The sequence below is a fragment of the Marmota monax genome, unplaced genomic scaffold (assembly GCF_021218885.2).
Source record: "Marmota monax isolate L192 unplaced genomic scaffold, Marmota_monax_Labrador192_F-V1.1 WCK01_AAM20220418_F8-fsc00034, whole genome shotgun sequence".
Lineage (NCBI taxonomy): Eukaryota > Metazoa > Chordata > Mammalia > Rodentia > Sciuridae > Marmota > Marmota monax.
In genome coordinates this window covers 8,636,876-8,664,101 of record NW_026693934.1, presented here as the reverse complement: position 1 = coordinate 8,664,101, position 27,226 = coordinate 8,636,876, and the positions used below count along the sequence as shown (strand labels likewise).

General features: G+C 44.9%; 2 protein-coding genes across 2 annotated transcripts; one reads left to right on the top strand and one right to left on the bottom strand.

Annotated features, from left to right (window-relative positions):
- The first annotated feature begins 3,347 nt into the window (after positions 1-3,347).
- LOC124106167 (serine protease 40-like) lies at positions 3,348-6,748 on the top strand. Its single transcript, XM_046463734.2, has 2 exons — positions 3,348-3,516; positions 6,324-6,748. Exons 1-2 carry the CDS (start codon positions 3,472-3,474, stop codon positions 6,615-6,617), a joined length of 339 nt encoding a protein of 112 aa, XP_046319690.2. The 5' UTR covers positions 3,348-3,471; the 3' UTR covers positions 6,618-6,748.
- Positions 6,749-18,695: 11,947 nt separating this feature from the next.
- LOC124106212 (cryptic protein-like) lies at positions 18,696-27,004 on the bottom strand. Its single transcript, XM_046463791.1, has 6 exons — positions 26,982-27,004; positions 26,641-26,690; positions 26,377-26,547; positions 25,512-25,626; positions 25,296-25,405; positions 18,696-19,008 (listed from the first exon to the last, which is right to left on the bottom strand). Exons 1-6 carry the CDS (start codon positions 27,002-27,004, stop codon positions 18,887-18,889), a joined length of 591 nt encoding a protein of 196 aa, XP_046319747.1. The 3' UTR covers positions 18,696-18,886.
- Between the last annotated feature and the right edge of the window lie 222 nt (positions 27,005-27,226).

The window sequence follows — 27,226 nt, the reverse complement described above, 5'->3', positions numbered from 1 at the left end:
GGAGGACACCACAGTTCATCCCAGAAGTCAGAGCTGTAGGAGTAGCTGACTGTGAGATCCCAACTGGGTTCCATTCTTATATTCAGCACCTAGGAGTACCAAGCCCACATGGGAGATGTGGAGATGCAAGACCCACCTTGAAAGTGAGACACAAGCCCAACTTCCACATTAGACCCTAAGGACATGTCAGGGGGGGGGCACCATGGTTCCATCCAGTGTGAAAGCATGGAACTGGAGGGTCTTTTGGAGAGAAGGATCCAGGCATGAGGAGTCTGGGTAGGGGCACCACACAAGTGTGTCATGTGGGCTGGAAGGTCACTGGGGTTTCAAAAACAAGAAGTTTCCATGTATTCCTCCTTTTCCTTCACTACGACTTGTCGAGTGCCTGTGCCCAGGTTGGAGCCAGCCAGCTTGTAGAGAGGATGATGTGAGGATTGGAGGGAGGGGTCATGCTGGCCTAGGAAGTGGGGACTTTGAGAAGTCTGTTGGGCCATAAGAGGGTTTGATCAGGGATGAATATGCGACACATCTCTTCCCCTCCAAGATGAAGGAGCGCAACTTGATGTACCCTATATGTTTCTTTCTAGCAATAAGGTCCTCTGCTCCTTGGATTCTGGGGCATGCTGGAAAAGCCATTAGAAGCCTTCAAAGGACTAATATCCTAGGGCTGTGGGCAGAATCAAACTTACCTCAAGAGAAGGGCTATCCCGGTATTAGAAAAGGAGGCCAGAGAAACTTCTGAAATGATGGGGTGAGGCTGGTTGTCTGCCAGGTGGGTGGACAGTCGGAGCCAGGGTGCCCGTGCAGCACTCAGAGCATCTGCCTCCCGACAGGTCCCAGAACCCAGATGACTACTGGATCCTGCTAGGGTACAACCGGATGACCGATCCCAGTAACTACAGCATGCAGATGGCAGTGAGCCAGCTCATTGTCCACCCAGACTTCGACAAGCATCACTTTTTAGGGAGTGACATCACCTTGATGAAGCTGCACGTGCCTGTGAATTTCAACTCCCACGTCCTGCCTGCCTGTCTCCCTGAGAGCTCCACAAAGCCGGACCCTAAGAGTTCCTGCTGGATAAGTGGCTGGGGGATGACAGTTGATGAAACTGATCATGCAGGCAAGCAAAAGAGGGCAAGGGGTGGGGAGACCATTGTAGGCTCTTCCTGTCCTTCTAAAACTTCACAGATTCCTCAGTCTACTGTGAAAACAAAACAAAACAAAACAAACGAAAAAACAAGAAGGAAAACAAAAAAAACCTCTTGCTTTCAGAATCAGAAACTTGAGCTCTTTGACTCCAGAGCCATTCTCATTTCCAGGGCTCTGAACAGCCAGACTCCAAGGTTCTGATTTATCTTTCATGGCTATGGAAAGTGTTGAGTATCCATAAGAAAAGGACCTGTATCTGGCTAAGACCAGCTGGGGCATTTATGGCTGAAGGACATTTACCTCTCTGAACCTCACTGCTCATCGTTGAGTGCAAGCAAAACTTGCCTATTCTGCCAGTTTCCTCAGGTTCCACATCTGTGGACTCAAACAATGGTGGATCCAAATCATTGATGGGCCAGCCACGGTGGCCCATGCCTATAATCTCAGTGGCTCAGAAGGCTAAAACAGGAGAATCATGAGTTCAAAACCAACTTCAGCAATTTAGTGAAACCCAGTCTCTAAATAAAAATTTAAAAGAGGCTAGGGTATGGCTCAAATACTCCTGGTTTCAATCCCCCCTACACACACACACACACACACACACACACACACACAAAATGGTGGGAGAAGAATGGGGGTTAGGTAATATGTATTTTCATTATTCTATAAACAATATAGTATAACAACTGTTTACATAGAACTTACATTGTGTTAGGTATTACAAATAATCTAGGGATGATTTAGAGCATAACAAAGTATTAGTTCTATGCATATACTATACCTTTTTTTAATAAAGGACTTGAGCATTTGAAATTTTGGTATGGGGTCCCTGCAGATATGAAGGACGACTGTGTAGAGTTTTTTCTTGTTGTTGTTGTTTTGTTTTTTGTTTTTTGGTACTGGGGATTGAACTCAGGGACTCCTGGAACACTGAACTACATGTCTAGCCCTATTTTGTATTTTATTTAGAGATAGGGTCTCACTGAGTTGCTTAGTGCCTCGCCATTGCTGAGGCTGCCTTTGAACTTGCAATCCTCTTGCCTTAGCCTCCCGAGCCGCTGGGATTGCAGGCATGCACCACCATGCTCGGCTGACTGTGTAGTTTTAGGTTGAGAGGGAGAATGTCAAGCAAAGATTTTTACATGCTTTTGATCTAGGAAAATATACTGGTGAGTGAAAAAAAAAAAGCAAAATGTAAATTTGGCGTGATTCATGGGGTTACTATCTGGAAGAACATCTCTGCATAGGCTTTGGAGACAGGAACTTCTTTGAGGTTGAGGTCAGAATCATCATCCCTGGTCTTGGTCTCAAATGTCAATCATGAGAATAGCTAACACTTCAACATTTCCAAGGTCCCCCTGCTGGGATGTATTGTCGCTTTCCAAGAACCACTCGCAAGGCAAGGAGGATCTCCAAAATGGGTCTAGATAATAGTTGGAGCACGAAGGGAAGTCATGGGCTGGGGCAACCACGAGGGCACAGAGTAGCTGACATCAGTGGGCCCTCAGTGTCCTTTCTTCAGGCCCTCGCCTGACCACAGTTGCTTGGCCTGAACTCAGGTCTGGGATTTGCCACCCATCAGGGCCTTAGATAGCAAGCACTGTGCCATGTAAGCCATCATCCTAGCATTGTGCTCCTAAGTGGGGACCCCAGGCCACATGTGTGAGTGACAACTGGAAATAGAATCCAGTTGTCCAAGTCCACTTGCTCCTTGAGATGGGGCCGGTCTTATTGGCACCCGTGAAACATGCCACTGCTGCATCTTAGTCAGACTGAGAGTCCCAGTTCCCATCTTTGCTGCCTCCAGTACTGTCTCCACAGCAGCCAGAAGAATTGTTTCTGAAACATAAGTAAATGTTTCTATTATTTTGAAGTGTGCTTGGGATAAAATCCCAATTCCACAGACTGGTGAGGAAGACGCTGCCTGTTCTGGGCCCTGCTATGATTGTGTCTCATCTTTTCAAGTCCCTGCTCTTGGGCCTTTGCAGTCACACTGACCTCTGTCCTGGTCCTTTCCACACAGACCCCTTACCACAGCTCTTGAGAACACCTTTTCTCCTGGTCTTGCCTTCAACTGGGAGGCCTTCCCAGCCCCTGCCAGCTAGAGTGGGCACCCTCCATCAGCAAGCAGGCAGGAGAGGGAGTTGGCTTTGCCCTGGGCTGCACCTCACATCTGAATCCTCTCCCACAGAATCACTGCCACCTGCTATAACGCTTCAGGAGGCAGAGGTCAGTCTCTTAGACAATGAGGACTGTAACGCCTATTATAGATATTCAGACCCCAACGCAACTGGCTCAAAATCTGTTGGTGTATTTGACGACATGGTGTGTGCTGGGGACCCCATGAATGGAACATCCATCTGCCGGGTAAGTGAACCAACTCATAGTCTCCAGCTGGACTCAGCCACCTCTCTGCTGCTGTGTTCCCTCCCCCTGGGTCTTCTTTGTACCTAGAGCCCCTAAAGAGCACCGTTAATATCCCATCCATTTTCTTTGTATCTTTTTAAAAATGTTGTCAAAGTGTAGCATGGAGAAAAGAGGAGATATAACTTGAACAGCTTGATGAATTTTTAGAAAGGGATATATTCATATAGCAGCACCCACAGGGTCCCACTCATTGCCCCTTCCTGTCATTAACTCCTCCAGAATAGCCCCCTCCTAGTTTATAAGGTGCTATGGCTTTGTTCTTAAACTTAACCTGAATGCAAATCAGATGTGATGAGGGCTTTTGCCTGGTCTCTTTTAGTCACTAATATGCTAATGACATTTATCCATTCCACTGTGTAAGCACACATATCTACTTATCCCTTCTCGTATTGGTGGAATTGGGGGCAGTTTCCATTTGGGCTCTCTGTGAATGTCATTGCTGTGAACATCCTGTGTGTGTGAGCTTTAGGTCCCCATTTTGATTGGAGATCACCCTGGTAGTGGATTGTTATTTCATGATTGTGTCCATTTATACTCCCATCAGCAGTGACTGAGAGTTCAATTTGCTGCACGTTGCTTGCCAGTACTCTGGATCATCCACTGTTTTCATTTTAACCACTGTATGTGATTTTTGATCTGCACCTGATAACTAATGAAGATAAATATTCTTATATGTCTATTACAAACTATTTTTCATATATTATTGCCTTTTTGTGAAGTGTGGGGGTCATCTGTCGTTTGTATTGAATCATAGGATCTCTTTATATATATTGTGGATATGGGTCCATCATTGGATGCACATATTATGAATGTTTTCTCTGTGTAAACTTTCCATTTTATAGTGAGGAAATTAAAGAGAGGACGTGGACAGCACTCTAAGGATGCATGGCCATTAAGTTAAGCTTGGAGAGTCTCTGACCCCCTTGAGAGTTGTGTTCCCCCCACTCCTGCAGCCTCCCCTCCCTCTCTTGTGCTTTCCCTCTTGCTCTTGCTCTTTCCTGGCTGGCCCTGCAGCTCAGAAGTATTCCTCACATGCTCACTTCCTGACCCCACAACCTCCTCCTGTTACTCAGTCCTCACTTCTGTCTGTCACACGCTGCAAGAGGGCCCCTCCTGTCTCCCCTGCACTCTTCACCCCTCCTCTGGACACCAGGACCCAACCTTTTCTCAATGGTCAGCCTGCTGCTCTTGCCTTGCATTTGAACCTGGATGAAGAGGGGATCAGACATGGAAAATCCTGTGTGCTGACCATTTCCCACCAGACACTGCCCCCCTCCTTTCTTCCACAGCTGTATCCTGAAGAGTTCCAGAGCCCTGCTGCTGGTCTGGCCCCAGCAGCCCCAGAACATCCTTTCAGAATCTGCACACAGTCCCTTCACCTCCCTGCTGAGAATTTCCGTGTCCTTGCCTGTCTCTCACCACACTCAGGCCTCACTGCTCCTCCAGTCTCCTCAGAGAAGCTCTCTGATGGTCCAGTTAGTATAGACCTTCTGGGACTCTTCCTGTTGCCTGTGTGGCCCCCTTTCCACATGTTATATGTGCAGGTGTGTGGACATGTGGTCTTGTCACATCAAGCACCGCTTGCATAGAGACTCCCCAGGGGGTATTATTCAACAGACAGCTGGAAGGCAATATGTTTCTTTGAGCTCCTGTTTTTGGCTTGTGAGATAAAGCCATTTCACCTGTGATTTTAAAAAGGGACCTTCCCTTCTGGGGCCCTGCCATATTTAACATTACCGAGCATTCTTCTGAAGACCCTGGAACTCTGTGTGTTTCCAACTGAGCCCCAGACCGGGCCAAGCAGCACCTCTTTTACCCTTAGCACATTCAACAGCTTGGCATTTTCTAAAGAAGCTCAGTTAAGGAAATGAAGATATGCTAGAGACCTATTAAGTCAAAGACAAAGGCATAGATGCCTTGCTGGACAGAGGATTTAACCAAAGTCCCTGGGCCAGGCCTCCAGGCCAGCCACCCAGCCACCCCATGGACCTCAAAGCCATCTCCCATGTGGATGAAAAGGTGGAGGGCACACTGTGGCTCCTAGCATCCCCCAGTGCTTCTCATAGGTCTGTGACTGTCAGCTGTGGAATGGGTCTCTAGGGTCCTGGCCTGGAGATATTGATCCAGGAGGTTTATCCTGTACCCGGATTTTATTTATTTATTTGGGTACTAGAGATTGAACTCAGAGACACTTGACCACTGAGCCACACCCCTAGCCCTATTTTGTATTTTATTTTGAGATAGGGTCTGACTGAGTTGCTTAGCACCTCACCATTTGTGAGGCTGGCTTTGAACTTGTGATCCTCCTGTCTCAGCCTCCTGAACCACTGGGATTACAGGCGTGCACTACTGCGCCCGGCCATCTGTACCTGGATTTTAAAAAATTACCTCTGTGGTTCTGATGAACATGACTCTGAAGATGTTTCTTAATGGTAGAGCTCCTCCGAGTTTAATCTCTAGTACCGAAAAAAAAAAAAAAAGAAAAGAAAAATTATCAGGGTGTGGTTGGGTGTACGGGCATGAGAAAGCCCAGAGCAGGATCCTGGGATAAGCAGCAGCAACAGAGATTTTTGTCACTCCTAGGCTCTCAGGAACAAGAAAAGGGAGAGCCTTGGAGAGAAGGGTCCTTTGGAGTTGCAAAGACAGCCAGGAGACCTCTCGTGTCCACCTTGTCCTCTTCATACTGGGTAATGCATATTTCTGCCTGTCTTGGTCCTACTACCCATGTCCTTTGTCTTTCTCCTCAGGGAGATTCTGGGGGTCCCCTTGTCTGCCCGCTGGGCGGTGTTTGGTACCTGTTTGGACTGACCAGCTGGAGCGCAGAATGCCGTTTTCCCGTTGGTCCCAGTGTCTTCACCAATCTCAGCTACTTCGCTGACTGGATCAAGCAGCACCAGAAGGAGGCTCCCACCCCCAGCAGCATCATGGCCTCATCTACACAAAAGCAGCCTGCTCTGAGCCCTGTCCTGAAGCCCAGGATGACTGTGCTGCTGTCTGCTCAGTTCCTCCTGCTGTGGCTGAGTTTGGTCAGTGCTCAGTGACAGGCTCCCAGCATGTCCACGCCCAGCTTTCCTCCACAAGGCCCCTGGCTGAGCTCTGCACTGTCCTTCCATGCTTCCATCTCTGGGCTGTCCTGTCCATCTAAGGCCCAGGCCTGATGAAATAAAAACAACCCAAGGAACTTCTGGCTCCTGTTTTGAACCTGTCAGTGCCATACCTCATGCCCTGCTGGGCTTCAAGGTACTTAGTGGTAGAGGGCCTCACTCCTCCCTAGGAAGGGACAGCTGAGGGGACACCCAGGGGACTGGGCTGGCCATATGTGAGTTTTGTCACTGTCTTCAGGCCCCAGTCTTGCCCTCAAGGGTATGTGGTTTTCTAGAAGGAGCCACAGTGCAGGGGTTGGAACCCCAGTATGTGGGGGAAGTTCTCATGATCCTGGAGCTGGATGATTTGCCCCGGTTGAGTATGAGCAAGTGTCTTCCAGGCCCACAGGTCACGGAGGCTCTTCTGGAGAAGTTTCAAGTAAAAGGCAAAGGGCCCTGAGATCTGTGTCTTGGGTCAGCAATCTTGGGAGCCCTGTTGCCCCTGTACCCACCACCTCCCCTCCCCATATCTCCATCAGCCTGGGCCCCAGTGCCTGTGGGCTTGCTTCAGCTTGTGTGTTTGAGGCTTAGAAGGCCCAGGACTTGCTGGCCTAGCACTCAGCTGGCCCCTGGAGCACTGGCCACCCACAGTTCCCATTGCCACTTATCTTCCACCCAGGGTGGCTCATGCCGCCTGGCCTGGTGTTCACCCACACGCAAACTTCAGCCTTGTCCCTTAACAGGCATGTTCCCGTGGGAAGCTTGGGGTTATCTGATTGCCCAAGTCCCTCAGGCCTCCTCTAACAGTGCAGGCAGGCTCCCACACCTAGTGTTCTCTGCAGACCTACTGGATCACAGCTTTAGCCCCACTCCCCGCTACCTGGGATCCACCTCAGCACTCACTTCTATTAGCCAGGTGCAATCTATTTTTACAGATCTGGATGGTTCAGTTACTTGTCTGAGGTCATGTAGGTAGTAACCTGAGGAGGATTTCACACCAAGATCTGGAGAAAGACCACAAGAGTTTGTTCTTCCCACTAGAGGCCACAGGCCCTGTCTGACTTTTCCTTGGAGGCCACATTTTAGAGGAATCAGCTGCCCTGCCCCACTGTGGTTGGTTGAAAGGGAGGTTCCCAGCGTGGAGAACACATCTTCAGGACTGGTGAGCCAGGGTCTAGGGGTATCCCTTGCATGACTTTCACCAAAGGTATGGACTTTGTAGAGAGTACACTTAAGTTGGTATATTTTCAGAGTGCTTATTTACTGAAGAACCAATGTTTGTCTGGATGCAGTGACACATGCTTATAATCCCTGCAACATGGGAGACTGGGACAGGAGATCACAAGTTAGAGCCTACACTGCACAATTTAGGAGACCCTTCTCAAAATAAAAAATAAAAAGGTCTGGAGATGTTTCTTAATGGTAGAGCTCCTCTGGGTTTAATCTCTAGTACTGGAGAAAAGAAAAGAAAAATTATCAGGGTATGGTTGGGTGTAAGGGCATGAGAAAGCCCAGAGCAGGATCCTGGTATAAGCAACAGCAATAGAGATTTTTGTCACTCCTAGGCTCTCAGGAACAAGAAAGGGAGCGCCTTGGAGAGAAGGGGCCTGTGGAGTTGCAAACACAGCCAGGCATGGTAGCACTCACCTGTAATCCCAGTGATGTGGAGGCTAAAGCAGGAGCATCAGGAATTCAAGGTGGGTTGGCGGGGGCATAGGCACTAGGAATATAACAGATATAAAGCACACCTGGGTTCTAGTCTCAGCACCATAAATAAATATCAATAAAATGAAAACAACTCTGAAGTCAAATGACTCAAATATAAATTAAAAACAAAGATAATGCATAAACAAGTAAATAATAATCTAAAAATTAATTATCAGAATAAAATTCTTAGGCATAAAAGATCAGTAAAAACAAAGTAACACAGAGATGAAATAGTTTTAAAAGATGCATATAATCAAAAATAACTTTAAAGCTAACTGAATCAGAAAGCACACACCATTTAAAGGGAATAAATAGATTTTGGTGAAACAGTGGCAGCAATTCCCTCTGAGCTGTTATATAGTTCCCCCTCTGCTGAGGGGCAGACTCAAGGCAGGACACAGTTGCAGGATTTCTGTTCTCGCATCTAAAAGGCTCAGGGGTTACTCCAGTTGAACTGGGCTAACTGGGCTGCACAAAATAACCACATGAGAGACACAAATACCCTTTTCTTTGGGGTTGCTGTGATGGCTCCTCTGACCTTAAGGGTCTGCAGAAAGAGGAGAGAGGGAGAGCATGTGCTGACCCCTTTATTGAGAAGAAGCTATTCAAATGAGGCAAAAGGGGTCAGGTTTCAGGGGGCTGAGTCTATCTTCATGATGTCCACTGTCAGCAAGTTCACTGACACCTGGGTAGGCCACACCCAAGGGCACAGTAAGAGAAGGGGACACACACAAGGCACTTCCATGGAAGATTCTATCCTTAACAGGAAAAGGAGTTATATTACAAAGGAACAGGTGAGCATAGCTTCACCCATTGGGCTGTAGCAAGACATACCCATGCACGAGACACTGACCCTCGAACCCAAGAAGGGTGGGGAAAGCTCTGCCACATTTCTGCAGCTGAGCACCTCAACACCCAGCCGGGGAGTGTGACTCAGTCACGTGTAAGGTTGGTCTCCCACACACAGTCACAGTAGTGGTCATGAGAGAAGAGACCTTAAGAAAGTAGGGAGAAACATAGAGCCAGGAAATCTTCAGAAAAGAAACCAATTGTGTGTTTTAGCATTTCACAGGAGAGAAGGCAGTCCATGCAAAGTTAGAAAAATTACATAAATCATATTCTCTCTATGAGTTCAAGAAAATAAATATCATGTAAAAAAAATTAGCCCAGTACAGTGGGGCACACATGTAATCCTAGACTCAGGAGGCTGAAGCAGGAGGATTACAAGTTTGAGGCCAGCATGGGTGACAAAATAAAACAGTAAAAAGGGCTGTAACTGTAGCTCAGGAGTGTCCTTGGGGTCAATCCCCAGTACCTAAAAGAGAAAAAAAATTATTGGTTTTACCATAACCAAAATTATTGGTTTTACCATAATGAAATGATAATTGCTTTAGGAGATGAATATGCTTCTCCTGGTTTAAAAGTGACATTATCCAGTGTATATATGCATTGAAACATCATTTTACCCCATTATGTGTACAATTTTATGTTTTTATATCCCAGTTAAAAGATGAATTTAATTACTAGGCAAAAATTCATCAACTAATTAAGTAAAATTTACCCAAAGAGTGAAAAAGGAAAAAATTTAATGCAGAACAATGGTGGGGGGGAGGGGAGGAATAACTGCAGAATAACACCATTGCAGAAAATGAAAGCACTTCTTCTCAATACACTTTGTGTACTACAATGTATTTCTTTCAAAAACAAGGTGTAAGGCATTAAGAAACGATAGAAACCAGGTGCTTTAATTCCAATGACGTGGGAGGCTGAGGCAGGAGGATTGCCGGTTCAAGGCTAGCCTCGGCAACTTAACAAGAACCTGTCTCAAAACAAAAATAAAAATACTGGGAGTGTAGCTCAGTGATAGAGTCTGCTAGGTTAAACCCTTATTACCTTAAAAAAAATATTGAGAGAAAGAAGAAAAGAATGTGTAAGATATTAACTGACATCATCGACCAATTAGAAAAACTTAGGGAAAAAGTGAAAACTGAGTCATGAATAAGAAACATTTGAAGGATTACTTCAGAGAGCTGGTATGTTAGGATACTAACTTAGCATAGAGGAAGCTCCGGGTTCCTTCCCTTGCATGGTATAGGAGAGGGGAAGAATTGAAAATGAAGAAAAATTACTCCATAAATGAATTGCATATTAAAGGAAACTAAGGGACAAGGGGTGCTTTATGAGAAACAGAAGGTGGAAAAGAAGAAAATATTTTTTTAAAAAATTAAGCAAGAGGCTATAAAGTTTTGAGAGGAAATGTCAAAACTTATAGATAAGCACAGATGAGAAAGACAAAAACAAAGCAAAGACACAAAGAGTTTGAATGTCCCCCAAAAGCCCACGCATGAGAGAATGCAAGAAGGCTTAGAGGTGAAATGATTGGGTTTATGAGAGCCTTGACCCAATCAGTGACTTAATCCCTGATGGGATTAACTGAGTGGTGACTGAAGGTGGGGAGGGTGTGGCTGGAGGAGGTGGGTCATTGGGGGCCTGCCTTGGAGGGATACGTTTTGCATCTGGCAAGTGGAGTCTCTCTCTCTCTCTCTCCCCTGCCCAATCATCATGTGAGCCTCTTCCCTCTACCACACTCTTCCACCCTGATGTTCTGCCTCATCTTGAGCCCCAAGGAATGAAGCCGGTTGTCTATGGACTGAGCCCTCTGAAACCCTGAGTCGCCACATAAACTTTTCCTCCTCTGATATTGTTCTTGTGAGGCCTTTCAGTCACAGCAGCAAAAAAAAAAAAGCTGACTGAAACAACACGGGAGCAGCAATGGGGACACAGAAGGTATCGGCTTTCTCATTCCCCTCCCATCGACTCCACACCCATGTCTCTCTGGTTTTCTTCCTCATCAGCTTTTACTTACTGGATCCCTTCTCTTAAGTTTATTCTATTATTTTTTTTTAGAGTATTTTATTTATTTATTTATTTTTTTAATTTTTATTGTTGGTTGTTCAAAACATTACATAGTTCTTTGCCGCAGTCTGGCTGGGCACAAAATCACGAGCCACTCAAGCAGGAACAAAGTTTATTTTTTGAAACTGCCGCCAATGTCCAGTACCGCAGGGGAAGATTTTTTTTCCACCCACGCGGCCTACGCGGCCTCCTCCCGGACCCGCAGAGAGCGCTCCTCCCCCGGAACTCCCTCCTACTGTACTTCCCCAACCAATGGGAACTCTCCAGGAGTCCCGTAGCGGGCCTAGGTGAACAGCAGGAATCCAATATCCATATGAATGCAAATCTTAACATAATCATATCATCTCAATGGCTAGCTGGCGTCACCTTTCGACCAAAAATGCCATGCATCAAATACTTGGCTCTTAGCAGTTCTTGATATATCATATTTCACACTTTGATTCAAGTGGGTTATGAACTCCCATTTTTACCCTGTATACAGATTGCAGAATCACATCAGTTACACATCCATTGATTTACATGTTCTCTTAAGTTTATGATGGAGAATTTCTGGAGCCAGAGCAGATGATCCACTCTGCACGTCCAGGCTCACTCCATGCAGGAAACCACTAAGCAAGGGGGTGCTCAAGTCAGAGCCAGGCTTCATGGGACTTCTCCAGCAGAGTGGGGCCTGGATCTTCTGACCCCCAACCCATCTCTCTGTGTCTGCTCCTGAGGATGACATGAAGTTGTTTAGGGACAACAGTCCCTTATTAGGTACCTAGCAGCCCCCCCAGGGGAACATCTGTGAGGGTGGACATGTTCTCACTTTGCCAGCACAGCAGCCACTGGCACTGAGGGCTGTTGAGCATGCTAATGGGGGCTGAGTGACTACATGTTTTATTTCATTTTGATTCATTGACACAAATACCTCATGTGCCCTCTGGGAGGAGACAAGGAGGGCATCTCCTTTCCTGACCTTGCAGCACAGATACCAGGGCCAGGCATTGTGAAGTCCTGAAGACATTTGAATAGTAAGGTCAATTTCTGGCTCCTACAGGGATTTCCACTATAGGAAATCTCAGGAGCCACTAAGCAGAGATACAGTGCAGGCTGGGTAAGCCCTATGTTGGACACAGCCAGAGCAGAGGGGAGGGGGCCTTCTCTGTCATCAATAACTGTGGATGAGAGTCTCAAAAGCCACCTAGCTTAAAGTGGGTCCCATAGTCTGGACATGTAATTGGAGGGGGGGGTCCATCTCACAACTGAGCTATGCCCTATTTCAGGGGTGGGTTCAGCAGATGTATGCAAGAGCTAAGTATATTGGGATGAGCAATGAGGAAGAAAGACATCAGCCCTTGCAAGGCTTATCCTGGGATAGGATTCCTGCCCCTATGATGATACCGACAGAAAATCTGCATCTGGGAATCCCAAGACCATTTCAGAGAAACTCTCAAGCTGATGCATTCTGAACTCCAAAGGAAGCAGCAACATCCTCTGACCCCTACCTCCCACGGCCATGCTTATCCTGACCTCAGAGTCCCTCACCCTTTCCTTCCATCACAAACTGGGATGTCCTAGCCAAAGCTACCCTGGTTGCAGGAGGACACCAGTATTTGTGAGCCAGACAATTCTCCTCCAATTATGTCCACAGGAGGACTGGTTATCAGGCAATATACAGAAGCAGGTAAAGAGTAAAAGTGGTTTCTGTCCCAGCCTAGGAGAGAACCAGGCTCAGAACCCGACAGTCCCATCCCAACCCTGCAGCCTGTCCCCACCCACCCATCTCCTGGTCAGTTTCTAGAGAAACAGAGACCTGCCCTTTCCACCTCTCACCAACTTCTGTCAAGGAGATTGGCAGAGTTACAGGGGCATGTCTGGAGTGTGATTCAAGTGAACAGAGAAGACAGCAAACCAGGAAGGAAGCTCTTCTCTCCAGACTTGTAGAGCCCCTGGCCACCTCATGCTCACTCAGAGGAAACACAAACATCATACTCACAGGCAAAGCAGGGCCCAGAAGATAATGCTACCCTGATTCTTCTGATGGAGGGAGTCCTCCAGCTCCATGGCCTGGGTGCCTAGTGTCTTCCTCTGACCTTCTAAATCTTTTTCCTCTTAGGATTGTGTCCAAAGACAGATGCTGGTCTCTCTCATGGAGCCTACCAGGGCCATCTCTTGAGTTGTCCTACATGACAGACATTCTACTCAAACACGATGCTTTCACACTGATGCATGTGACCCTAAAAAGAAGCTCAAACTATAATTTGTCCCATCCTAAACCTGCGTACCCTGCCTCTCCCTATTTTTCTCACAGAAACCTCATTGAGTCTCTTGTCAGGAACTGGAGATGTAGTTCAGTGATAGAGTGTGTACATAGCCTGGGTTCCATCCTCAGCACCAAAATATAGCTCTTATGTATGTTTTCCTCTCACTCCTAATGATGACCCTGGTGGCACTGCATGGAATGCTGTGCCTCTTATTACCAAGGATCCATGAGTATTAAAACTTCTTCCAGCGCTGAGCACAGTGGCACATACCTATAATCCCAGCAGCTCAGGAAGCAGAGGCAGGAGGATCACTTGTTCAAAGCAAGCCTCAGCAAGGTAGCAAGAACTTGCCTCAAAATTTAAAAATTAATAAAGGTCTGGTGATGTTGCTCAGTGATTAATTATCTCTGGGTTCAATCCCTGGTACAAAAAAAGAAAAGAAAAAAATTTTTTAGGACCTAGTGTGCACACTTATAATGAAGTGGCACCCCCTTTCTCCACAGAAAAGTCTTAACTGGGCTTCTCCAGAAATCTTCATCATGGCTGATTTTAGGACTGTCAGCAAAAAGAGTTCAACGTAGATAAACTTCCTATTTTCGCGTCACCTTATTTACTTGGCCACTGGCCGTAAAGATACCAGCACTCCAGGTGCTGGACACCCCCTTACTAGTTTTTCACAAACATGTACCCAGTATAGTAGTTTGTAGAAATGTGCAAATAAGGCCAGTGGCCTTGAGCTGGGCTTCACAGAGATGTCTACATTTTTAAGATAAGTTACAATTGGGCTCCATGGTAACAGCTAGCAGGGAGAAGAAAGAAAGGAGAAAAGAAGTTCTCCCCTTCACAGGTGTAGTTCTTAAAGGGTTAACTTTTTTTTTTTTTTAGAGAGAGAGAGAGAGAGAGAATTTTTTTTAATATTTATTTTTTAGTTTTCGGCGGACACAACATCTTTGTTTGTATGTGGTGCTGAGGATGGAACCCGGGCCACATGCATGCCAGGCGAGCGCGCTACCGCTTGAGCCACATCCCCAGCCCTTGAAGGGTTAACTTGCCCAAAACAGTGAGAGAAAAGCTGCTTTTATGTGAACTTCTGCAGACTGTGAACTTCTGAGGCCCTCCCCTTACATGCTGGGTATAAAACTCTGAAACTACCTGAACTCAGGGTTCAGTGGATTGATTGATTACAGCAAAAGCTGTGCCCTCTAAACCTGGCTGTAGCTAAATAAAACTGTTTCATACTACCTTTGGTGCCTTGCCTCCTCTGTCCCTACAACAATATACATGTGATGCGGGAGGCTGAGGCAGGAGGATAGAGAGTTTGAGACCAGCCTCTGCAACTTAGAGAGAACTTGTACCAAAATAAAAGAATAAAAAGGGCTGAGGGTAGAGCACTCCTAAGTTTAATTCCCAGTACTGCAAATAAATAAATAAATAATTCTTCCAGGCCTTGGGAGACTGAGTGGTAGGGTGCTTGCCTAACTTCCATGAGGCCTTGGGTATTTTGTGTTTTGAGGTTGAGGGGGGTGTTGTTTGTTTGTTTTGGGGGTTACTTATTTACCAATATACTGCAAATATGTTGGGATTGAACTAGGGATTGAACTCAGGGGTGCTCTACCTCTGAGCTACATCCCCTGCCCTTTATTAAGTTCTTTTCTATTTTGAGACAGGGTCCTGCCAAGTTGCCCTGGCTTGACTTGAACTTGCTATGCTCCTGCCTCAGCCTCTCAGATGCCCTTGGTTTGGTCCCAGCTTTGCAAAAGGATTAAAGGAAAGGAGAATAGGGAGAAAACCCCCAAATTGCATGAAAGGTCAATCCCAGAACTTTCTGCCTGTGTTATATAAAGCTGTGTGTACCAGAGTAGCTTTTGCAGACAGCAAAAACTGCAAATACAGGGCTGGGGTTGTGGCTCAGTGGCAGAACATTTGGCTAGCATGTATGAGGCACTGGGTTCGATTCTCAGCATCACATATAAATAAATGAATAAAATAAAGGTTCATTAACATCTAAAAAAAATTAAAAAACAAAACAACAACAAAAGCAAGCAAACAATAACAACAACAATAACAAACCCCGCAAATATAACCAGAAGCTGGTTTTGAATGTCCCAAGCCAAAAAGAGTCAGTTTGCATCCACACTAGCGGGAAAATCATAAGGTGGCCAAAAGGAACAGGGGACCCCTCAGCTGATAGTCCTTTGCTGTGCTTTTAAGGTAAACTCCATTGCAGGAGCGGGCTGCCCAGTGTGACTGATATAAATTCTACTTCTTCTCTTAGTGTCCCTGAGTGGCTCCCTCAAAGAGAGTACATGTGGGCATGAAGTGACAGATCCTGGTTTTCTAGGAAATTCCAGGGTAAACTGAGCAAACTGAACAGGCAAGGAAGGAGTGGCTTCTATGCACAATCACCACTCGGCTACATCTCCAACCCCCAACAAGAGACTGCATTGTGGTTTCCAGGGGAAAAGCAGGGAGAGACAATAATCCGGGAAGGGAAGGGAGGCCTGTCACTCTCTGTAAGGATGATCAGACCCAGGAGGTGTGAAAAGGCATATCACAGGCACAGAGGCTCAGAAGCACTAGGCCAGGAGGGCTGTCTGCTGTCAACAGCAGGAGACAGGCAGATAAGATCTGGGACAATTCCATGTGAACATTTCAACCCAAGGCCCTGGGTTGCTCTTTTGTCTCAGGAAAGTTGCTCCTTTTTAATAGTCTCCCTGAACACCTGAGGTGCCATTGACAGAAAAACTGAATCTTATTTTCAAATTCTTCAAGCATTACAGAAAAAAACTCCTGGATGAGATTTTATGAACTTTTCAGAGCTGAGTAACAGCTTCCTAAGTAGATGTTATTTGATTAGAAAAATGGGTGGATGAGTAGATATAAATAGATAGATGATAGATAGACTTCTATTTTATTGCATATAATCAATAATTATGGGCTGGGGTGTACCTCAATGGTAGAAGGCTTGCTTAGGAAGAGCAAGGCCCTGGGTTTGACTAAAAAAAAAAAAAAAAAGATTATATTACAAGGATTTATAATTCAGTTCCTAATGTCTATTTAAAGCAAATAAGTGCTTATGCCCTACGTATTCATCCTTATAATGATTAAGTCTTTACCACAATTGCAGCCTCTCAAATGTGGAGCAGTTTTCTTAGTTCAGTTTCCTAAGTGCAGCTATTAAAAAATAAGATGCGTTTCTTTTTCCTCTGGCAATGGTTTTTCAGCACACTTGGAACTGGTGTTAAAAAAGTGTGTGTGGGGGGGCATTTGTTAACACCAATTTTATACATGACAAACATATTCATTGAGGTTCTTTTTTTTTTTAATTGAACTTAGTGGCACTCAATCACTGAGTCACATGCCCAGCCCTATTTTGAATTTTATTTAGAGACAGGGTCTCACTGAGTTGCTAAGCACCTCGCCATTGCTGAAGCTGGCTTTGAACTTGCAATCCCCCCATCTCAGCCTCTCTAGCCTCTGGGATTACAGTTATGCGCCACCTTGCCCGGCTCATAGAGTTTTTAGGATAAATGTGCAAAGTTTTTCACTTGTTTATTCCTATACTTACTAAACTGCAATAGAAGGTACTGCTTAGAAAGTACTTCAAAAAATTTGATGACAACTTTGGGATAAGAAATGATTACTGCCTAGAAATATTTATGTCTCATAACTTGAATAATTATTTTTCTCATGAATCAAGGAACTCTAAGGCAACCTTCTATTAAATTTTACATTGTTTTTGTTTTTTGTTTTTAAATTCTACATTGTTTTACTTTGACACTTATGTGAACATTACATTCAGTTCATTTTTTTTCATAGCCAATAGTTGAAAAGGTCAAAATGCCAATAAATTTATTTACAATATAAAATTTTTAAATACTATAATTCATAGGCTTCTGAGCTAAAGTGGATTTAAGAAGCTGAACAACTTGGTGGAAGTTTCTTCTACTTGAGGCACATGCTCAACAGGGACATTCTGTATAACAGCACCTTCTTGTCTTGACTTTTCCTTTCAATTCAGCTTAGAATTTTTTTTGTGTGTGTATGTGTGTGTGTGTATGTGTGGTGCTGGAGATGGAACCAGGACTAAGCAAGCACTTAGCTAAACCATTAGCTTTACATATTCTAAATGAAGTTCATAAGGTTTATAAAATAGCAGTCTTTTGATCAGTTAATTCATCAATCAGGCTGTATTACCTATTCCAGGGGCTTTCTGAGTTTTGTTTTGTTTTGTTTTGTTTTGTTTTGTTGTTTTTAATGGGCTGGGCCTTATGCATGCTAGGCAAAAGCTCAACCACTGAGTTATATCCCTAGCCCCTTTCATATTTTATTTTCAAATTGTTCTTGCTAAGTTTCCCAGACAGTCCTCAAATTTGTCATCCTTCTACCTCAGTCTCCTGAGTAGTTGAATTACAGGTGTGCACTAACATGCCCAGCTTCTTTTCTGTGAATAACTTGGAATATCTACTTGTTCTCACTCTCCTGATTTCCAGCTGTGGTCTCTGTCCAAATAGGGCAGTTGACCAATCAGTGGGAAGCCAGAGTAGAAGACAAGAGATTCTCAGATACCTTATGACTTGCTAGAAGACAGCACTTTATCCCTCTTTTTGTGTTTCCAAAGTTATTTATACAGTTTAGCATCTGTTTCCTACATGGTGCTGCCAGGAGACCCTTGTTGGGCCTCTTCAAACCAAATCGGTCCCCTTCCTTCCTAGCCTTACTGGGTCTGCAGCTACTGAAGATTCTTCCCTTTATGGGGATGTTGTGATCATCCCAGGAAGGTGCTAATTATAGCTGCAGAAAAGGAGCCATGGGTGCCAGGCTGTCTGCTCCTGCAATTGCTCCCTCTCCCCTGACTTTCTCTATTCAGGGAACATTTTTAGGCAGTTGCTCTTAGTCAAATCCACAGCACAGGAACACACACACACACACACACACACACACATACACATTGGTCTGACAGTGAACAAATGGATGAGATGTGGTATTGGTAAGACACTGGGAATGAGGGCTTCTCAGAGAGTGGCAGTGTCTTTAAAGTCTGTCGGGCCTCTTCATGTACACTCTGAAACTATTAGAGAGGAATTCTGGGTTCAACAAGCCCACACTGTAATATTCATGCATGAACTCAATGCAGAACTTAAAATAAGGCTCAGGAAGCAAGAAAGGCTCTTTCATATTTATTACATAGTACAAATATTCACCTAATGGTTCACTTTGTAGAAGAGTAAGCAATTCTATTATTTACAAGAGAAAATTAAAGAGGATGCCCAAGTCCTGGCTTTCCTACTGGGAACACAGTGGCTCTTGTATCATAATCAAGGTTTAGTCTTCCAAGTCCCAAGAGGGAGCTTCTGTTCACTTAGAGTCTCCTTCACAGACAAGGCACTGCAGGACGGCACAGGACAGCAGGAGGAGAAAACTCAGTAAACTATATGAGCTTGGCCCATTGGCATGTGAGGGGAGAAAGTCTTTCAAATCTGAAAAAGAACAGGGAGAATACACTGTTATACACCTGGTTTAAAGGAATGAAATAGAAATGCTTGTACCTGTTCTTCTAAAGGCACTCTTCTGCCTTGCCCTCCTCACCAGAATCTGACTCTTGGGCCCTGCTTCAGGGCTGGCAGTTTGGGAGGTGGATGGGGGTGTGTGAGGAATCTGTGTTCAATGCCTCCTTGAGAGGAGATCTCACTGGAGCACAGTGTTCAGGGGCAGCCCTGCCAGAACTCAGCTAGGGGAAGTGTGCCATTTAACAATTGGGACCAGTAGAACAGACTTAAAACAATGCAACAAAATAAAACAGCCTTCAAACCATCTGCTGCAAAGATAGTCCAAGTTTTCCCCAGATTAGTTCTAACAATATTGCTTATAAGTAGGAACAGAGTTTATTAAATAGGAGGATGCAGCAATTCCTAAAGTCACAATCATTCATTGGAACATTTCAGGAATGCTGGGTACATCCCTCACATTAAGACATCCAAGGTGGCTACAAAATTTTTTAACTTTTTTTAATCTCTCACTTTGTTGGTCAAAGAACAAACATACAACCAGAGACATGAAAAATTGTGCTCTATATGTGTACTATGAATTGAAATGCATTCTGCTGTCATATATAACAAATTAGAATAAATAAATTAAACAACAACAACTTGAGCATATTCCCCATTTAGTGGTGGAAGCACAGTTGAGTGTGCACAAATTTTATTTTATTATTATTATTATTTTAATATTTATTTTTTTAGTTTTAGGTGGACACATATCTTTTTTTTTAAGAGAGAGAGAGAGAGCGAATTTTTTAAATATTTATTTATTAGTTTTTGGTGGACCCAACATCTTTGTATGTGGTGCTGAGGATCGAACCCGGGCCGCACGCATGCCAGGCGAGCGTGCTACCGCTTGAGCCACATCCCTAGCCCGTGGACACATATCTTTATTTTATTTTTATGTGGTGCTGATATTTGAACCCAGTGCCTCATGCATGCTAGGCAAGCATGCTACCCCTTGAGCCACATCCCCAGCCCCAAATTTGATTTTATTTACATCTTCCCTTCCAGACATGAACAAGACTCACAGACATGATGAAAATCTCTGGAACTTTTAATAAATCTTGCCCATGGCCCACACAGGTGACAGAAAGTGGGTTCCCCTTCGTGGAGTGGACTGGCTGAGAAATATGGCAAAAAAATCACAGGCCACAGAAAATAGATTTAAAGAGTGGGGGCAGGACAGCTCTTCGACTTTAAGGGTGGAGCTTCCATGCTGGAAAGAGAAAGTGAGAGCCTGAATTTGTTTTATTTATATGGGGGAACTTTAAAGCTTTTGCACAGATGTTCTTAGTCAATTAAGGTAGGAGGTGGGCTGTCCAGTTCCCAGTGGGTCACACCCAACTCTGGAGCTAGGAGATCTGTCTTCCTAGCCTAATGAAGACTGAAGTCACGTGTATTGTGTATCCCTTAAGTGGGAGGGACCACAAAATAGCATACAATGCCAGACCAAAATCTCCTTGGCTCAAGGCTGAGTGAAGACGCTAAATAGCTCAGGAGTGGCTTCCCACAGATAAATGTATATACAAGGTCATAGTAAATCATCCATCAGTATCAGAGTTTCCTTTTGAGTAAAACATAAAATAACAGTGGGTCGAAAAATCATTGATCATGATCATTAGGTTCACCTGTTGCCTGTTCATCAACCCCCCTTCACCACCAGGACACAGGAGCATACCTGAGCACCTCCTTCTGCAGCCCCCCTCCACAACAGTCCTCACTCATCTGTACCCTAGGAGTCCCCTTTCTGGTTCTCTGAGCCTGGGACCCCAGCCCTGGGCAGCTGAATGGGAATTTCTGAGGTGGTGGGGCTGGGCAGGAATCTTGGTTAAAATCCTCAGTGGTGATGACCATATGAACCTGCCAACCCCACAGGCAAGTTACCAATTCCATCACATCATTCTCACATCAAGACTGGGGGTGGGTGTCTGGCTGGGCTACTTAGCACATGCCAGCGTGGCTTGCCCCAGACAGGCACAAATAGTGAACCAGTGATATGGACAAGCAGTGGCAGCAGGGGCTCCCCAGACCTGTGCGAAAGTGGGCCACAGTGTGATCTTCCCAGATTCTAGCTCCAGGGACCAAGGTCAGGCCCACTCCAGGACTGAGTGCTACCTCCCTGTATCACTCCACCGTGGATGAGAGTGCCAGATTCCCCAAACAGGGAGCCTACCAGCTGGGTCCAGGTGAGACTGATGTTGACAGGTCCTTACACCTGATCAGAAACTCTTCTGATGAGAAAGGAGTCAGTATTAGGTCCATGATGACCTCCCCTTGGGAGAAGAGAGCAGGCTTCCCTAACAGGAGAATTCAGGCCCCCTTGGCTGTGACTTTAGTCAGCTTTGTGAATCTGTAAAGAGGGTTAGACTAAGATAGCTGCTCAGTTAGGGGTCCCCAGATTGGAGATGTGAACACCATGGAATGTGCTCCCCAGAGGGCCTGAGGTCACTCATGAGTTTATAAAGAAAAATATTAGAATTTCCAATTCTAGATTTATGGAAAAAATTAAAAATATAATTTAATAATATTTACGGTGCTTACTAAAATTGATAAAATCAATGATTTTGCTATTCTCCATCATTTTATGTCACACCAAAAGGAAACTCTTCTACCAATGGATGGTTTATTACTGTGAACTGGGAGTATTATTATATACTTATTGAAAGGTCCTTCTCAGCTGGGTATGGTGGTGCACACCTGTAATCTCAGGAACTCAGGAGGCTGAAGCAGGAGGACCACAAGTTCAAGGTCAGTCTCAGCAATTTAGTGAGACCCTGTCTCAAAATAAAAAAAATAAAAATGGCTGGGGATGTAGCTCAGTGGTAGAGTGGTAGTGGGTTTAATCCCCAGTACAAGAAAATAAAAATAAAGAAGGTACTTCCTAGACTTTAGACATAGCAGAGATCTTTGTCATTATGAGTCTTGTGCATATGTGAAAAGGAAGATATAAATGAAATCAAGTTTGTGTGGGCTCAGCATGGTAACGGTGTCTTCACTGCTGAATGGGGAGTATACTCAAATTATTTTTTTACTAATGAAGTTTTTGAAGACCACAATGAATGAGGATAATATCACCTTTCAATATGAGGGCCAAACCCAGCATTTTTGAAATTCTTCAATTTGTAGCTACCCTAGAATCCCCTGGGAGCCAGAAGGCTTCCTCGCCTGCCCTCAAACCCAGGAAAGCTTGCCCACAGAAATGACACCAGTCACAGATAATATCCTAGGAAGGTAGGACAAAGGCTCAGAGTTGACTGGGTTCTAGGACCTTTAAGGCCATCCTTACGGAATCCGAAAGGCTGAGTCTGGCTAATTTTTGTTAATTTGTTTGTTGGTTATTATTATTAATTTTTTTTGCCAGAAATGCATTTTTTTTTAAAAAAAAATTGAGTTTACAGGGGTTGGGGATGTGGCTCAAGCGGTAACGCGCTCGCCTGGCATGCACGGGGCGCTGGGTTCGATCCTCAGCACCACATAAAATAAAGATGTTGTGTCCACCGAAAACTGAAAAATAAATATTAAAAAATTCTCTCTCTCTCTCTCTCTCTCTCTCTCTCTCTCTCTCTCTCTCAAAAACAATTGAGTTTACAATAAGTAAATATAAAATAAAATTGAGTAGCTTGACTTGGCCCCACCTCACATTTGTGTTACCTATCTATCTCTTGAGTTTGCTACTTCACTGGGCCATTACATAGGTACCAAATTTTAAATTAATACTAAAAAAATCTATTTTAGCATTGGGGATTGAACCTAGGGTCTTGAGCTCCACCATCATCCCTAGAGTATTTGGATTTTTTTTCCTTGTTTTTGCACTGCTAGAGATCATACCACGTCCCCCCTGCATGCCAGACAAGTGCTCTACCATTGAGTTACACCACCAGCCTTTCAATTAGTTCTTGATGCTAATGACAATTTCTTGGTTCTCTGCTTCATAGGTAGCCATCCTGTTGGTCTAATTGAGATGAGCTTGAGCTGGTTTAAGGTCTAAGCAAAGACTCCTTTTATTCTCGAACATCAGTCAGAGTGACCCCTGGAGACCCTCAGCCTGAAAATTTCTGAGTGGGTGGAGTAGCATAATTTTACGTCATATTATCTATTTTCAATCCCTCCCATGCATAGATGTCTTTCCCTACTATTAAAATGATATTGTGAATACAGTTTTTCTTCTATCTATCTCCCATATACTCTTGAAAACATCATAAAAAGCTATTAAAGGATTTAGACCATAGCCACATTTTCAATATGCTAAGCAACACTATCAAAAATATCTCCATTCTGGCCTGGGGTTGTAACTCAGTGGTAGAGCACTTGCCTAGCACGTGTAAAGCACTGGGTTCAATTCTCAGCACTGCATATAAATAAATAAAATAAAGGTCCATCAACAACTAAAAAATATATTTAAAAAAATCTTCATTCTTTTCATATTGAGAATTAGTCTTACATGAATGGCACAGTGGTTAAGAATCAGGTCCTATTTGCTACCTATGGGAGTTAACCTCTCTCTAAGCCTCAGTCTCCTCAAATATAAAAAGGTATAAAATATACTTCATAGGCTGTTATGAGAATTAGATGAGATAATAGGTATAAAGTGCCTGAAACATAAAGAGCTAACAAATGCAGTTATCACCATCATTATCAGTCACATCCTGCCATTTGATCACTATTAGCAGTCATCATCATCACCATTTTAACTTGCCTAGAGCAGAATAGGTCAACCAGCATAATGGTGTTACCCTTTTTTCTGCACCTGACAAACTGCTCTGAAATGAGACTGCACCGTACTATTTTATCCAGTTTTGATGAACAGAAGTCACATTTTCAGAAACTGTTGTGACTATTCTTAGCAGAAAGACAGCAGTCTCAGCCCTAGATGCTTTGAATGATATAAAATAGTGATTAAGATAATACTGGAACCCAGTTCCTGCCCTGATGGCCTTGCATAGAAGCCTGACTCCAGCTATGACCTTCCTCAAATTCCTGCTGAGGAAGCTCTTGCAGGTGGAATCTGACTTCATCTGTGAGGGACCCTGTGTAATTCTGATGCCTGTCCCTAAAATCTATGTCCTTCACTCTCTGATCATAGTAGGAGCAGTTGGTGAATCAGAGGCATGGCCCCAGCAAATGGGACAGACCATAGGAGAGAGAGGACTTTGGGGAAATGTAGCTTGCATGAAAGGGAGGGAGAGATGAATAAGGTGCTAGAATTTCCTCTCCACTTGCAGGTGCAAAACTAGCTGAGGAGAAGGGAGTGAGTGATGGGCCAGGAGGGAATGAGAGCTGTGCCTAGACTCCCTTGACTCCTGGTCCCACTCAGAAGAAAAGAGAGGCGTGAGAAGGTGGGTCAGAAATTGAGCATTCACTGAGTGTGCTTCTCCATTAAGGACCCACCAAGGTCAGAATGAGGAGAAGACAGTAAATAGGGATGAAGGGCTTTCCCTCCTGGTTGTCCTGGCTGTCTTGTTTGAGGGGGAGAGAAGTGGAATTGAGGGGCAGTGCAAATATTAACTGTGTCGCTCCACTGCTGGAAGAGCCCAGTAGTTGACTGAGGTGGAGGGAAGGGCAGGAAAGAGGCTTTGGCCTTAGTCTCCCCTCTGGACACACTGCACAAACTACCCAGGATGACACAAACAGAGGCCCATGACTTGGGTTGAAGGGCAGTGTCTTCACTGACTGTGCTTACCACTGCTCATCCCAGTTAGCACCTGTTGAAAAGCAGTATTGAAAAGAGACAGGGCCCGGGCTATTGGATTGAAACGTGGTGCCACCTCAATTAGCTTTTGCAGCCTGACAAGAGAAAGGGTGCGACTGCCCAAGCCTCCAGAACCAAGGCCTGATCCCTTCTGGTTCCAGTGCCCTCTGGCGGGAAGAGATGGTATTGGCCAGTGTAGGGACATTTTCAGAGATTTATTCAGCTACCCTGACTCCCAGGTTCAACACTGCTTACCAGCTTGTCATCGCTGGAAGCTGCGCGCACAGTAAAGAACGCACATGTTAAACCCAGCAATCCGGACATGAGAAACCTTAAACAAAATTAGTAAATAATAATAATAATAGTTCACTGGGTAAGTTACAATGAGTGTGGTTTTCTTCAGGAATGAATTTAGTTTCTTATTTCTGGGTCGCTTGGCACAGGAAGCTGTTGTTTGAGTCCGTACTCAGGATGAACCACAAAAAAGGCGCAAACGCACAAGTGTGTCAAGAGCAGAAGTCTCGGGTCCTCTTACCACAGCGGCCGAACGTCTGGCGGGGAAGACAATGGAGGGCCCCAAAGACGCACCTGCACAGGCGGCAACCACTGAAGGTCCAGGCTCCATGCACCAGGGCGCCGCAATCGCTGAGGAGGCGGACACCAGGCATCAATGCCTAGGTCCACGCACCCTGCCCGCAGCGCCCCCTCCTGCCCCTTCCTTGGGTCGCGTCCCCCGGTCCCCAGCGCCCACCTGCGTCTCTGGTCGTGCTCGCAGTAGCGGCCGGTGAAGTGGGCTGGGCACACGCAGAAGCTGCCCAGTACACAGGTGCCGCCGTTCCAGCAGCAGCGCTGTCGCAGGGACGCACCTGTGGAGGCGGGGTGGGTGGGTGAGTGGGTGTCGCTCAAGTTTAATCCCAGCGCACAGTGCAGGCGCTGCTCCTGGTCCCGGGGAGAGTTGGCCGAACTCGTGACCGCCCCGTGGAGGCAATAAAGCTTTCCGCTAAGGGTGTTTGCTTGGGCAAACCCTGCTTGTTAATTTAGGGATTAAAAACAAACTACCCGGGGTGCAGGAGGTCAGCAGAGTCCGGTGACACACAGCAAATTGGATTTTTCTCTCTCTTTTCACATGTTAAAGTCAGTGGCTTTACTCGACAGGGATTGAAGAAGACAGGCCTCCCAAGCAGGACCACCCACGGGTGTGGTGACGCCAAACCCAGAGAGGCCCCCTGGGGACGCGGAGACTGGAGCCCCAGAGTATGCGATAAGCCAAACCAGGTCCACTATTATCTTGGTTTGGAACGTTTGTCTTAAACACATTTAAGTCACAGTTCTCTAGACCTGTGGAAAATAACCATTGGAGATCAAATGCAACGTTTTGCCAATGAAATAGTCAAACTTTTAAAGGAGGAAATTTCTCACTAGGAAATATATTTTTGCTTTGCAGTGATTCATAACTTGAACATGCCGAGATGTTCTCTCTGGGGTTTCTTATTTTTATCCCCAATTTATCCCACGGATTTTTATTAGTTTGTTTTGTTCTGTTTTTCGAGACCCTATATATGAGTCCACCGACTTTGGAGAAAAATGTTTCCGGGGTCGGGGACGCCTAAACTTACGCTCTCCATAAGCTCTGGAATAGGGAGAACCCCGCAGCCACCAGTCCTCTTCGCTCCCATTCACCTCCCTGAAAGTACTCAGAGTCCAGTTGAGGGTTGTCTGCTGGAATTTGGGGGCTGCAAAATTTTTTGCTTCTTCTCTGCCACCTTTATGTTTCCTTCTTTGATAACCTTTTCAAAAACATTAAAAATATTAGACCGATAAGGATTGAGAAACATATTTCATGAAATGAAAACTGAGACTATGAATAAAATGCATCTTACTGTTTCCCAAATGGATGCTCTGTAATGCCAAACCCATCATAAAGAGAAGCCTAGAATATTTAAAGAAAAGTATTAAATTTTGAAAGAGTATAAGCAGAACTTCATATTATACATATAAAAATGTAGTACAATCATACATAACTACACAAAATATTTAGCACAGTAAATGTAATCAGTTTGTTACTTGTATATTTTGACTAATGTTATCATAGCTAGAAAGATTTTGAGATTCAAGTGCACACTTCCTTTAATGAGAAGAAACTGTCATGCACGCATTGCAATTTATCCTGAGAATTTTAAACCCTCATCTTGGCTCTAAGATCTAAATGACACTGTTTTACCTGACGTGGTGCCTCCAGGTCATTTTCCCACTGACACGCCTGGTCTCCTGTCATTAATACATTGAAGATCAATTTCCAAGGAAGTTGTGTCTGAGCAGTTTTTGCATTGGAAGGTATCTTTACTCAGAACATAGAATAGGTAAGTATGGAAAACACAGGCATTTCCTTCCCTCTGTCTTGTCTAAGAGAAGCAATGATGAGATCTTTGAGCTCTGCTGTTGAAGCCCAATAGGCGAGGGCCTGCT